General features: G+C 35.3%; 1 protein-coding gene across 1 annotated transcript; it reads left to right on the top strand.

Annotated features, from left to right (window-relative positions):
* The first annotated feature begins 589 nt into the window (after positions 1-589).
* LOC145802602 (UPF0481 protein At3g47200-like) lies at positions 590-7,064 on the top strand. The gene is made up of 3 exons (XM_082895343.1): positions 590-601; positions 5,198-5,503; positions 6,852-7,064. Exons 1-3 carry the CDS (start codon positions 590-592, stop codon positions 7,062-7,064), a joined length of 531 nt encoding a protein of 176 aa, XP_082751469.1.
* The last annotated feature ends 7,722 nt before the right edge of the window (positions 7,065-14,786 follow it).

The following is a 14,786-nucleotide window of genomic DNA, read 5'->3' on the forward strand; positions in this document are numbered from 1 at the left end:
CCAACGTTAAATCCACAACACCGATATCGAATTCACGACGATGAGGCACTCTAGAATCCACCAAAGCTTCAAGCCTAAGTTCCTCAGAATCCACCAAATAACATCTCTCTCTTTTGTGAACGAACCAATAAGAACAATCCTTAATGTTTAATAATCTATAGTTTGTTAATCAATCAATCACCTTCTTTACACCAAGGAAACTCATATAAAACACCCTCCAATATAAAACACTTTGTTTTCTCTTCCTCTCTAAGAATCTAGACGGGTTAACCCTAAAACGAGCAAACGGTGTACTTTATAGAAAACAAAGTAGTGAAGACTACTCGAGCGCACACGTCACCACTCGAGCGATGTGAGTAAAGACGATGCGAAAACATATAGGCCAACCGCTCGAGCGCAACATCTACTGCTCGAGCGGTAAAACTTGCTTCCCAGAAGTTCAGTTTGTAGACAGAAATACTAGATATATCATATGACTGCTCGAGCGCACAAATGATCGTTCAAGCGATCAAACAACTTTCACTTCCTTTTTGCTTCCGGGCACTACCCCTCGACCCCGCCTAGGCGCTGCCTGTACATAGTCAACGAAATGGCAAATAAGGTATGCAATGTCAATACAAATTCATCTGCACAAACACAATTCAAGTTGGATTCGCATCTAAACACTCATAACCTCACTGAAACAAAAGATCGAATAAAATTACAATTGAAAATTTTTTTGTCTAACGAGATTACCAATTAGAAAAACTTGACACGTAACCAAAGCTCTAGAATTGAAAACCGAACCGATTTGAACAATTTTCTCGTTCCTTTCTCTCTTTTTTTAATAAAGATAACGTCAGCATATTAATTTAATTAGATTACAACTGACAAAATTCTTATTACTCCACTAGTTCAAACTCTTAACCTCTCTCACCACACCCTAAGGTACTATTATTAAACCATTAAACCAAATCCCAATATCTTCCCTATGGATTATTAGTCACGGATCATCAGTCCCTTCTTTTCCCTAGGTGCAATACCATGTGGTCCTATCAAATCAAATTTCTCAAACAAATGAAATGATAGAATTTTTTAAGTAAATTGTTGTATGCCAGGGTTGAACATATGACCTCTGGGTTTACAATGGATTCTAATGACCAATTGGTGTGGGTCACACTAGTTAATGATGTGATAACCTCAGCATCATTGTCACAACACACCAAATAACTGCTCTTTTTAACCAAATTTATTTTCCTTGCTTAGGGTAGGTCAACACACGAAACTCCAATTAAAAGAGGATTTAAGAAGGATAAGTTATATGCACTCTTACCTTAATTTTTAGAGAGATTATTTTTGTGATTCAAATCCGTGTCACTAAAGATAATAACTACAAGCCTTCTTTTAGTAATTAATTCGCAAAAAATAGAACCTTTTAAAACATTAGTGATTGACAATTTTTTTTAAAATAGTACTACATGCACTAATTGGTATACTAATTAGTGTACGAATAAATGCTATGACATTGTCACTTCAAAACTATAGACCCTACCATTATACAAACTACAAGACCAAAAGTCTTTAAATTATGACACATCATCCGTTAGTATACTAATTTGTGTATATAACTTTATTCTTTTTCTTATCCTTTTATTGCAAGTGAGAATTATATCGTGTTAATTATGTTCATGTCGTGTTATCTAGAATTAGTGTTAGAATTCATGCAATACTAATTCAACCCCTATCGTGTCATTTTAAATTTGTATCATGTTAGTTTGTTATGACAAAATTTTTGTCCTTGTTAAAAATATAAAGTTTATATAAACCCTTTTTTCTCTTTTCATAGTTAAATTTCATTAAACTAATCTTGCTAGATGAAATAATTCATGAAAGAGTTTAATTTTGACTCAATTTTATTTATCCAATTTGAAAAAACTAAAACTTAATTATTTATTATTTTTTGTTTACTACATTGATTCCAAAACAATTTTTTAAAATATCAAATTATCTCAAATGAAAAATGAAAAATTATATTATTCTACATGATTTTTATTCAACAGAATAGGTTTCGCATAAAGGATTTAAATATGTTAAATAACATTAAAATGTGTAACTAAATATTTTATTAAACAAATCATTTGTATTAATTTTGAGTTATTCGAATTTGACACTAAGCTGACTCATTTATTTATAATTGCATTAACTCAGGAAATCAGGTCCGTTCATTAGCACTTTCAAGACCTATCATCTTCTTCTCTCCATTAGTACAATCTTCTCATCTACATTCTTCACCCATATTCTCGGACTTTTGCCAAAATACGAAAATTCCTTTTTTTTATTTTTTATTTTTTTGCTTCATCCTTTGTGCTGTTTTTATTTTTTTAATTTTAATTGGCTCGATTTTGAGTTTGAATCTTTTATTGGTCCAATTCATTACAACTATTAGTATTATTTTATGAAAAATGCACACATGAGTGATATGTGTAATACTTTTAAGAGAAGATCGTAAACTTGATCAATTCAATTAGTTAATCTCAACTAACTCAATGATCATTTTTTATACAAAAAACACTAATGGCGTTGTCAATTGAACCAAATTAAGAAAATTTAAAATTAATGATCAAAATTGAGTCAATTAAAAATATATAGACTAAAATGAGAGACCAAAATGTAAGGTCTATCCAACCTTTTTAGTTTTACGTTGTGGTCTCGCATGATTGGGCTCACTTTTCTAAGTTGGGCTGGGCGAGTGTTGCTATGATGCGTTTTTGCTCAACCCTCTCCCTTATTGATGTTTATGTAGCCTTATATTGTTTTTGTCGGTATTTATCAATAAAATTTTCTTTTGAAGATACAAAAAAAATAATAATAATTAAAAGAGTAAAATGTAGGCATTACTAGTGTAATTTGTCCTATCAAATATGTATTTGCTAAAATCTGACCACACAGTCAACGCTGATCTCCTTCCTACCATACAACCAATTCTGATCTTCTTCCAAGAATTTTGGGAGCAAAGCAGAAGAGCACAAAGCTTCTTCAGAGATCCACGCCTACAAAATCGAGATTAGTGCTATCCCAGTAGAGCACTCCTAATACTAACCGAGATTAGTACTATCCCAATTGCTATTTAACCGAGAGAGTACTCTGGTGATAAAATCAATAACATCACAAAAGATATAATGCATAAATAACTTGAATGCACTAATTTACATATACCTCTAACCCTTGGGGATGCTTACCTTTATATAGAGTGCCTTGTCATCTCCTGATAGTTGTTTGCATGCCAATCGCGATCCTTTTAGGAACAACACACTATCTAAGACTCTTTTCTTCTAATTAGGTTAGGATTAACCTCTCAAAAAAGTCATAATTATACCCAACCTAGGAGTAATTCATTTTCTAGGACTCATGTTGTTCGCCGAATATGTCAACCTTGGTACGGATCGTTTTCATACCTAGACTAGTTACATTCTGCCACATGACACCTCGACACAAGATGTGCCATGTGAACATGTTGAAAATTATGTCCCCACAAAATCTATGAGTTTGTTAAATGAAAAAATGAATAGAAAAATATGGGAAATTTTTTTTGTAGGCAAGGCTAGCTCAGGGGGGTAGCAAGTGAAGCACTTGCTTTAGGCCTCAGTATAACAAAAGGCCTCATTTTGAATGGAAATCTTATAGGTAAAATAAAAAAATAAAGAAAGAATAAAGAATGTCAATAACTTTTCCAAAATAAAATAAGATTATCAAATTTTCTATTAACTTTATACATGGGCTCTACACCAAAGACCACATTTATATGTGTAGTAAAAAAAAAAAATTAGTGATTTAGTAGAGATTCCTGTCATTTGTGTACCAGTAAAAGTCTATCTCCCACTCTTTCACACTCATAAATTAAGAAAATAAAATTTAGTTAAAATCAAATATTCTTTTGAATAATTTCATTCAATACACTTTACATTTTACATTTTTAAGTAAAAATAAAACTTGTCATTTTGATTTGTCATTTTAAAATGGGCTGAATATGCAATATGTGGTGAAAATTTATTCTTTTGAATAATTTCATTCAATACACTTTATTATTTCAAATTTGTCATTTTAAATTTAACTTGCAGGGAAATTTTTAAATTTTTTCATACACTTTACATTTTTAAGTAAAAATAAAATTTATTGACAGGACACATGAACATGACATGATAATTTGAAATAATAAATGGATTGGATTGGAGCATCTCCAATCCTTCACCAAATATTACATCAAATTTAAATTTGATAAAAAAATTAGTAAAAAAAAGTCCAATATCCTCTCATCACACTTGTATTCTTTCATCTCTAGTAAAAATCTATTTTAATATGTTCTTAGCCTAAGAAAGAAGAAAACAAAACAAAAACAACCTGACTTTAATTTTTTGCTTTAGGTCACACTCAGAACTGGCCCTAGGCTAAGGCCATTGAGACCTGTGTCTTAGGCCCCAAAAACATTGGCCCAAAATAGGACCTCCAAATTTAGTAGTGCCTGATAGTATATGACAAATTAAATAGGTCCAATTTATTTTTGTTGCTTTAGGGCAGTCTAAAGGGCCCAAAAAAATTTGTTGGGCCCATATGAAAAAAATAATAATTTATGAGTATGGTTTGACCCAATTGAAATTAAAACATATACAAACAAGTGTGGTTTTGGCCCAATTTTTAATGTTTTTGAGTATTTGTAATGATTTCTTCCTATTTTAATATATAAAAGCAAATTTTAGTTTATAATTTTAATAATTATATGTTCAAGTAAATTTAAATAAAAAACTTGTTGATACTTAACATTTTATGCATAATTTTTTTTTATTAAAAAACACATATATAAGAAGGTCTCATTTTCATAATTCGTCTTAGGCCTTATAAATCCCAGGGCTGACCCCGGTCACACTTGTGGTTGAGCCGGCCCTCTTTGTAGGTTGAAGCTTTTCTCAATTTCTTCCTTAATCGGCCACCAATTAATGCATACATAGGGGCAACATTGAGCTGATTGTGTACTCCTTTGTCTTTCAAATAATTGTCACTAGGAAAAGAACAAGAAGATGGAAACATTAGGCACATCTGGTTGTGGACTTGAAATGAAAAACTCAAGTTCAAATCATCAGTTCGAAGATAACTACATCAAATTGGAAAATTCCATATTAGACAAATGTTAACATGCTTTCCATGATTGTTGCCTCGTGCTAAGAATTGTATCTGTCGAGTTTACAGAAAACTTCGCCAATTAAACGAAGTGGCCTACACACCTCAAATGGTTTCTATTGAACCTCTTCATCATCACGGTGAAACACACTTGAAAGGCATGGAAGAGAAAAAGATGAGGTGTTTAGAGGCATTTCTTGGTTGGGAAACAATTAATTTGAAGGATTGTGTTAAAATGATAAAGAATTGGGAAAAAAGAATCCAAAATTGTTATGTAGAAAGCATTGAGCTTAGCAACGATGAATTTGTCAAAATGGTTCTACTTGATAGCAGTTTCATCATTGTGGCCATGGTGGAGTGTCCTCCTTGGACTATTTTCTGCAATTGGACTTGTTCTTACTTGAAAATTAGCTTCCCTTCTTTGTTCTTGAGGGATTTTTTAACATAGCCTTCAGCTCTCAATCACAGAATACTTTTCGTCATTCATTTCTAGCATTTTCAGTGCTGAAATTCAAGATTGTTTGTATCACCAATCACAATCCGGATTTAAAGTGAACACAAAAAGTTCTGATATACGACATTTTAATGATTTATTGAGGATATATCATGCACCATTATCCCAAAGATCGGTGCCAACAGGAAGTGTTAAGTACGTATGAATTCAAAATGCAACAGCACTTCACAAGACTGGAGTGAAGTTTAGGGTTGGCTCCTCAACCAAATGCTTGCTTGACATACAAGTGTTGAAAATCCCACAATTGCGCATAACAGACGAGACAGAACAGGTGCTTAGAAACATCATAGCTCTAGAGTGGTATCTTCATCGACAAAATAGTTACATGATTGATTACATTTGCTTCATGGACAACCTCATTGACACCCCCTGAAGATGTAGAATCCTTGCAAAGAATGGAATCTTGGAGAACTGGCTTGGTGATAAATCTGTTGTGTCGAACCCATTTAATAATCCTTTTTTTTTTTTATCAGCAAAAGACAGGCTTTTATTGATGAAAACAAAGTGAAACACATATGAATTACATCAATAAAAGAGGAACAAGTAAATAGCATCGTAGTGAAACTTCCTAATCCCAACTAGGTTGGCACAACCAAGATCACACAATCATGTGCTAGCTCGGACCAAGAAAGTTGGTGAGAAACCAACAAGGAAGAGGGAACAACAAAAAAGCAACCAACCACAACAAATAACCACACCAAGAAACCACCCCAATTAGTGCACACAGACCCAACAGAGTGCCAATCATTCACACAGACCTAGCAGAACACTATAAGCAACTTCTAACTTGTTGAATGTTGAAGACAAACTCGTCCACCGCATACCCTTGCCCAAATGAGTGTGCTTTCATCCAATTGGCCACTCTAACTTTAATTAACTCACAAAGATCCTCACAAAAAGGTTGCTGCTCATTGAACAGACAATCATTCCTACATTTCCAAAGGAACCACAAACCAGCAATCAAAACTGATCTCCACAGTTGCTTTTCCCCTTTTCTAAAATTCCAACCTATCCACCAGTGCATTAGCATGTCCACTAAACTAGGGAAGGCCCATTGCAAACCCCACCATTTGACTATGGTGGACCATACTTACCAAACAAAGGGACAAATCAGTAGAACATGATTAAGTGATTCAATCTCAGAATGACAAAACTTACACTCATTCCTGGCTACATGTTCCTATAGTGGATAACAACTACTACATGTTCCTATAGAGGATACATTTGCGGTATTTCCAAACACTTGAATTCGTATTGCAAGCTTCCTTGGCACGATTGGAAAGCAACACTAAAACGAGATTATTTTAGCAGCCCATGGAGAGTTGCTTCAACAGTTGCTACAATTATATTACTTGTGCTTACTTTTATACAGACCATTTGCTCTATCATCTCCCTTTGAATTTAAGACACTTATGTTTGTTCATGGCCTCGTTTGGGAAGTGGCTACTTTTTTTGGCTTTTTGGCTATTTGACTATTTTAATAAGCTATTTGACTATTTTAATAAGCTATTTTAGTTTTTATGTTTGGGAAAGTAGATTGAATTTTTTGGTTGATTGTTATATTGAAAAATGTATTTGAAATGATGTTTTAGGCTAAAATGACAAATTTGTTCCTAGCCTAAGACATTCACGTTTTTTCAAATTGGTCTAAAGGGGCAAAATTGTCACTTACTACCTGTTGTGGTAGGCTGTCAATGTGACAGTGGCTTAGGCTACTCTTTTATTATTATTATTATTATTATTATTATTATTAAATATAAGTCAGTGGCTTAGGCTACCGTTTGAGACTATTATGGGGGTGTTTGGGGAGAAAAAAAATAGCTTAATTTAGGTTAAAATTCACAAAAAGACAAAATAGGCTAAAATAACTAATAAGACAAAATATCACATCAAACCTATAATCATTTCACTTTTTCTCTCACAAACATCACATCCAACCATAAAAAAATCCAATCATCTTTCCAAACACAAAAATTTTAGCCTACTAAAATAGTCAAAAAACTAAAATAGCCTACTAAAATAGCAACTTTCCAAACGATGTGTTTGAGACTATTTTAGCCCCAAACAGCGCTTTGTATTTGAATTCTACTACTATGTTCTATTATTGTTTGTTTTGACATTCTATTGTTTTCAATTGCATGTTCAAGTTGTTTTTCTATGATTGTATTAACAGAAATAATAGAATTACTGCAACACGAATTAAGGATTCAATTCTATTGGATATTGGATGTTATACTATATCGTTATGATTATAATTCTAGCTTTCTGCTTTCTAAGCTCTGTCAAATTCTTAAAACCAGTTGCCAATTTTACTTATAAATTGTAAAACTAATATTCTTATGATATTGAATCCTCGTATTGCTAGAAAATTTTGATTGGCTTTTTTAATAAATAAAAAAAAATCCTCGGCTACTCATTTTGTTCCATGCTCAAATGTGGTCCAACCAACCAACCATTTTGACGATTTTTTTTTTTATCAGCAAAAAGAGAATTTACTGCTGAAACAAGAAGATGATAACAAAATTTGGTGAATTATTTTCTGAAATATAATGTCAAACACAGTCAATTTTTCATTAGCAGATAAACAAACAAGAATGGATGATGAAACAAGGAGCATCAACAAATTAAAGTTTGATTTATAAGAAAAGGGAAATGGCACCACACAGGTCCAAAAAGAAGAACGCTAAATTATATTAGTAGTCCTTATATTTTGCTCCTTATATCATTTTGATTCTTACATTTTAAATTTATTCACTCAACCAATTTAGTGATCATTTTTCATCAAAAATACAAACGGTATTATCAATTGGACCAAATTGACGCAAACCGAGTTTAGCAAACTTATAATCTTTCCCTTAATGCTGTGTTTGGTTGGGGGATTTGGAGAGGGATTTGGAAAGGAAAATGGAAAAGGTAGGTGAAATGTGAATAAATCATGCATATATTTCACATAGTTTCACACGCCTTTTCCCTTTCTCTTTCCAAATTCCTCCCTAAATCTCCTAACCAAACACAACATAAAAGTATGACACATGCAACTTATGTGTGCATTTTTCATTTAAATATATTAACAATTGTAAAAATTGAATTAAATTGAAACAAAATCATAAATTCAAGTTCAAAATTGACTCAATTAAAATTATAAAAATTAAAATGATACAATAAACAAAATACTGAGACTACTGACATAATTCCCCAAATAAAATGATAACAAACAAGCGCTCAAGCACACATAGAAAACACTAGGGTATGCCCCAAGGAAAAAGCATACAAAAACAGAGAAAGAGGACAACCAAACACTTTGTTAAAAAAAAGAGGACAACCAAACTTTGTTCGAAAAAAAAAAAAAAGGACAATCAAACACAACACACATAAAAAATAAAACTCAAAACTAATATCTCATAAAAATAACTCACAAATGACAAAATAAAACAGTAGTAGAAACCAAGAATCAGACTGTACCCCTCTTTGTTAATCCCTTGTGCTAGCCAATGCATGATCCACTCTAGTCCTAAATGAGCAATATTTGATAAATATAATTTTTTTAAACTTTATTGAGAAGTTGGATTGTTTGCCTTGAAAATAAATTTTTTGTTAAAAAAAAGAAAAAATTAATTAAAAATAGATCTTCCATATATTAACTAACTTGACAATTTTGTTTACAATATTTAATAAAATTCAATTAAAAAAGAAAATATTTAAGACCCACAAAAAGTTCCTACTATTTGACCCACACTAAGATAGAATGATCATTGTCAACTTTTGATTAGTTACGCATCCAATGATATAAGGCCTATTTTTCTTATTATATCATTGTGAGTGAATTTATAAATTTAAAATATAGATCTCTAACATTACTCAATAAAAAATTATGTTCAAAATTTTGTCCAATAATTAATTTAGGGGTGCCAACCCTTACATTGCCTTGAAATTTTGTCCTATAAGAAACTGTAACATTACAAAAATGTAGCAGAGATTTTGAATTGTAGTAATTCTAATTTGGCACAGTGGTTGTGTAGTCCCTTTTGTGGTATGAAATCTTAAGTTCTTCTCGTGATTGATTTATTTATTTTTCATTATGAGAGTTGTATGTAAGAACTAGAAGTTGTTGAGCTTGGCTTGGTGGGTTTAGTAGATTGGTTGTTTTTAGTTATTGGGAGTTAATGATCTGTTTGATTATATAAATATTTCTCATAATGTAATTAATCTCCTTTCTATTGGCAAAATAAAAAAATCAGGTATGCAAAGCTATGTTGTTGGTAGAAATTTGATTGTAAAGACTTGCGAGTGATGGAGGATTGGATTAAGCCAGGAGAATCCACATGGGAGCTGGCCCATCAATCTATCAAAATTATCTGGAAAAAAATATTTATATTGTTAACATTTTATTTAATATAGCTTAATTCAATTAAAAAGTTAAGTGATCACATCAAATAGGGATCAATTTTCATTATAGGCCTATTGTTTCGGATGTTTTAAATTACTCTATTTGAGTTTTTTATTTGGAGACTCTAAATTCAAATTTAAAATTTATTTGTATAAAGGTCCCGACTTTAAAATATTAGGTCCATAAAGATAAACTTACACAAAAAAACCAAACTATCAATTATTATAAACTTTATTTTCGAAACACTCTCACATTCAAAAATCACTCATGTTCCCAGAACTCTCTCTCTTCCCTTGGTTTCTCTCTCTCTCTCTCTTTAAAACCCTCCTATCACCACTGATCTCCCTTCCTCCGCTGTCATCCTCTCCCTCATCCTCCGTTGTTGCCGCCGCCTTCGGCCTCCCACGGATGTCTCTTGTGGTGGTGGAGAACATCTCTCCAATGAGAGAGAGCTCTGGTTATGGTCTCTGATCTTGGCGAAAGTGAATTGAGATCTGCGGCGATCGAGGCCGGAACAAGGCGTTGCCACCGGTGAACAAGGCGTCTCCATTGTTGGTGGTTCAAATGGTCGGTGGTGATGGTTGGAGCGACGAGATGAGAGAGAAGGGAGGTCGCCACAGCTACTTTCTCTATAGAATTCGAAGATTACTCTCTCAAAGAGGTGTATCGTCAGATCTCTCCAAAGTAGAGTCGTTGATGTTGTCAGAGACGATCTCCTCTTGGATAATCTTGTTGGAAAAATAGTACCAAACTATATGGAAAATATAATTTAAAAATGTGTATACGGTTTTTGGGCAAAACCAAAACTGAAATAAATCGATATAATAACATCACAAAACTTACAATACATAAATAGATAAAACTTGATCGAGTCAAGCGTGTGACACTCTTTCCTTAAGACAGATTCGTCCTCCCACTAGTGCTCAAGATTCAATGGGCGTCTATCTCCTAGGATAGAACAATCAATGTCTTGCACTAGCAGCACTACTATTGCAAGCCTAGTGAACTTCTTTGTGCATGCACTCTCTTTATAGAAAAATTAGACTCAGGAAATATGAAGAATAAATGCAAAGATAAAGAAAAAATGACAAATTCTCTATCCAAATTAAAGTGAGGGAGATGGAATTTATAGATTTCTCCGTGACTCTTCAGAAAGGTTGTGACCCTTCAAAAGGACAAACTCTTCCATCTCAAGAGACACAACCATTGGAGTAAATTTTAATTCAAAATTTTCCAACAATCCCCTACATGAATGAAATTTACGAAAAGGACATGCAACAACATGCAGATAAAGAGAGAGCACATTAAGGAAATACCCTACATCGGGATAAGTAGCTTTTGGCTTTGAACCTTCCCTAGTGAAAGCCTATCGATTTTACTAGTTAATCAGTGGATATGATGCATTGAACTGTTCAGCCGTTTATGTAAGCCAGGACAATAGAATTCACACAAAATATCTCCAGACACAGCTTAGTTTTCACGATTGTGCTCGTTTTGGCCTTGGGCATGTCCTGGTGTTTCATGAGTGGTTTTGAAAATTTAGCCTTATCAATTCTCATAGAAGCAGCCCCTTCACACTCATATAGGTGATCCTTATTTCGAGTCTCTCAAAAAACTCCTCTTGAAAGATACCCCTCTAGGAATTTTCAAGATATAACTGATCATTAAAAGCATAGCTCACCCTAAGTCCTCTACATACAACACATGTTGCAAATATCACTCATATCATAGGAATGGATTCTTATAGGCTCCTTTAGTGATTTTTGGCGAGCTACACATAGCTTAGTTGTTCCTTTGAACTTAGTTCTTGGGATCTCCAGTCATCTAAGTAGGGTTACCATTATGATGACTCTGATGTAATAGGCTTTAATCGCATTCCCCTCGATAAACTTTCCCTTATTCACTCTCTGGTCAAACTTTTTGTTTAGCGGCCACTATTTTTCGTTTGACCTTCTCAGTTATATATCATTGAGTAGTTAGTGGATCCATTATATTATCTTTAGACAATATTCACAATTGAAAGCAAATGTCCTACGGTATTAAGTCTTTGATTACATCAAGACTTACCGTTACTCTATGTCACTCCCATTTTCAAATTTAAATAATAAACATAGAGTTGTTCCTTAGGAGTTAATGAAACCATATTTGCTTTTACTCTAACTTTGTCCTATAGAAAGTGATAATGAACTGATTCCAATGGAAAATGGGTCAAACTGATCCACACTTCTAACGGCTTTGCTGGTCTTGATGCCCATAGAACGTTCCTACAAAAAGGTCCAAAAGCGGAAGTAATCCCCCAGTGGACCCTCCGACGATCGAGTTAGAATAGGAGAGATTGACTGTGTAGAGAGAGGGAAGAGGGAAAATGAAGAACTTAACTTCTAATGCGTCTTGGAAACTTCCTTATATTCTTTGCTCATCATTTCCTTGTCCACTCCAAGCTGTTATGTTGGCCGAAAGTCTATTTTCTAGCTCGCATCGTTCATGGTGAGTCTGTCTCCTCCGACGTGAAGGGGTTGTCTTATTTAATGCTGTGAGGGCTTTATTAATGGCTTATGTGTGGTGCAATAACTTTGCAGGATCTCTGTCTGCTTACGTATCTAGGCCTCTGTTTGGCAAGTGCTTGAATGTTATTGGTCCTAACCTAGTATTGATTTCTCAGAGTTATTGGGCTTTGATCACTGGGATATGGACTAGGCCCTGATCTGTGGGTTAGGCCCTCCTGGGTGTCCATCAGTATCAGTAGTCCCCCAGTCCCGAGTGTAGTTTTAGTCCAACAAAAGGAATAGGAAAGGTGGAGGGAGTCCTCTAAGTTTGGGCAGGGGGTAGGGGTGAGGGGGGTGTAGGAGCGACCAAGCGATGAAGGCGGCCGATAGTAGGAAGGACCGACCGCAAGGGTGGTCGAGTGGGATTGCCGACCGGGAGGACGGCCCACCGCGAAGGCGACCGAATGGGGTGGTCGACTGGAAGGAGGGCCGACTGCAAAATAGACTGAGCAGGGTGGCTGACCACGAGGAGAGCCGACTGCGAAGGTGGTTGAAAAGTCAATGATGGCGCACGGGGCTCGACGAGCAAGTAGGCACGTGATGATGTGAAGTGGAATAGACGGGAAAATAATAGATCGGTACTGGTGGCGGCATGGCATGTGTGCGTACGTAGGGGGGATCAGGACCACCAATGAAAATGTGGGGAAAAGGTAAAGGTCGTTTATAGTGGGGGATTGCAAAAGATGGGGGTGTTATCATGGTTTTGGGTTTTGTTTTGAAACTAGCAAAGTTCGATTACGACCCGTGGAACATAGGCAAGTCTTGGGCCTTTGGACTTGTACGATTTACTTACCTAATCGCGCGAAACCGTCAGATTCCAGACTTGGCCTCATTCGTGTCATGTAATTCACCATTGTTACACGTTGTGAGTTTTCTTGCCCCTGCAACCGAAGCGATTTATAGGAAAGTAAGTGAAATAACGGAAGAGAGGGCCCCTGTATTGACGCCAGACATGCTAGGGGATGATGATGGCATTACCCTGGCGGAGAAATATAGGGTTAGAAGATTGGGAGAAAAATGATAGAAGAGACCATCACGACCCTCGTCAACAACGGTGATATCGTCCGCACAACCTGTGAGCCAAACGGCCCCCGACCACAGGCACACTAAAGTAGATAAATCAATGTTGACGTTGGAAGACCTGAAAGAGTTGCGAGTGAAGTATCAGATTCCGGCGCAAGTGAAGTTGAGGTTGTCATCGGCAAAAGAGAGTGAGGCATGGGGGCAGTTGTGCGAGAAGATAGCAGAATTATTTGGGGAGCAGAGACGAGTCCAAAAAATCCGAGCGGTGTGTGAGACCATAAAGGAAAGGTTGGAAGAAGCCCTAATCAATAATGAAGAGCTGCGTGAATCGTCTCTAAGGAAGAAAGAAGAGACGGAGGCATGGGCAGCAGAGTTGACGAAGGCCTTAGCAAAGAAAAGGGCCAAAAATGCAGAGCTGACCAAGATGATGGCGTCGGAGAGAGCTACCTACCCAGATCTGTGCGTTGCTGCGGTGGAAGAGTTTAAGCTATCATCTGAGTTCCAAATGGCAATAGACGCAGCAGTGGCGAGGGGTTTGGTGAGAGAAGGGGAATGTAGGGCAGGACCTTCAAGCGTGGTAGTTACCGAACTGGTAGAGGGGCAGACCAAGAGGGCAATAATCCAGAACTTCTCGCAGTCAGACTATTATAAGCATGAAATGAGCCAGTACTGGGATAGTGGATGGGTGAGTTACCAGCGGAGGATCGTAAAGATCTTCCCAGAGATTGACACTAGGCTCCTAAGGCCAGGGGAGGAGGACATTGCTCAGACCCCGTTAGACGAGGACGTTGATGAAGAAGAGCTAATGTATGATGGAGAGAAAGGAGATGGGGATGAAGGTGGAGTAGTGTAGAAATTAGACTTTAGGGTTTTTTTTTTTTTTTTGAGAAAGAGCTCTTTGTAAAGAATGCATAGAATTTGAGTATGATGGTTTGTGAAGATTTAAATATAAAGAAGTTAAGACTCATGTTTGTGAAGTTTTAGTTTGTATCTACCTTAATTATGGTTTTCCTTGTTACTCTTTTTATTGTGTACTGTGTATATAATGAACCTATGCATGGAAAGATTTAAATATTGTATAAGGTAATGTGGCTAAGGAGACTTAAAAGTGAACTAAATGAATCATGTAACTATCTGCCCATAAGCTGAAAAGACTGCGTGTTAT

Source organism: Camellia sinensis, chromosome 11 (genome assembly GCF_055761805.1).
Source record: "Camellia sinensis isolate YWXY chromosome 11, ASM5576180v1, whole genome shotgun sequence".
Taxonomy (NCBI): Eukaryota; Viridiplantae; Streptophyta; class Magnoliopsida; order Ericales; family Theaceae; genus Camellia; species Camellia sinensis.

Bases quoted from the DNA above. Each gene is read 5' to 3' on its own strand.
- LOC145802602 (XM_082895343.1), top strand. The intron at 5,504-6,851 runs GTGGAGTGTCCT...ATGTTCCTATAG, and splicing joins GTTTCATCATTGTGGCCATG to TGGATAACAACTACTACATG.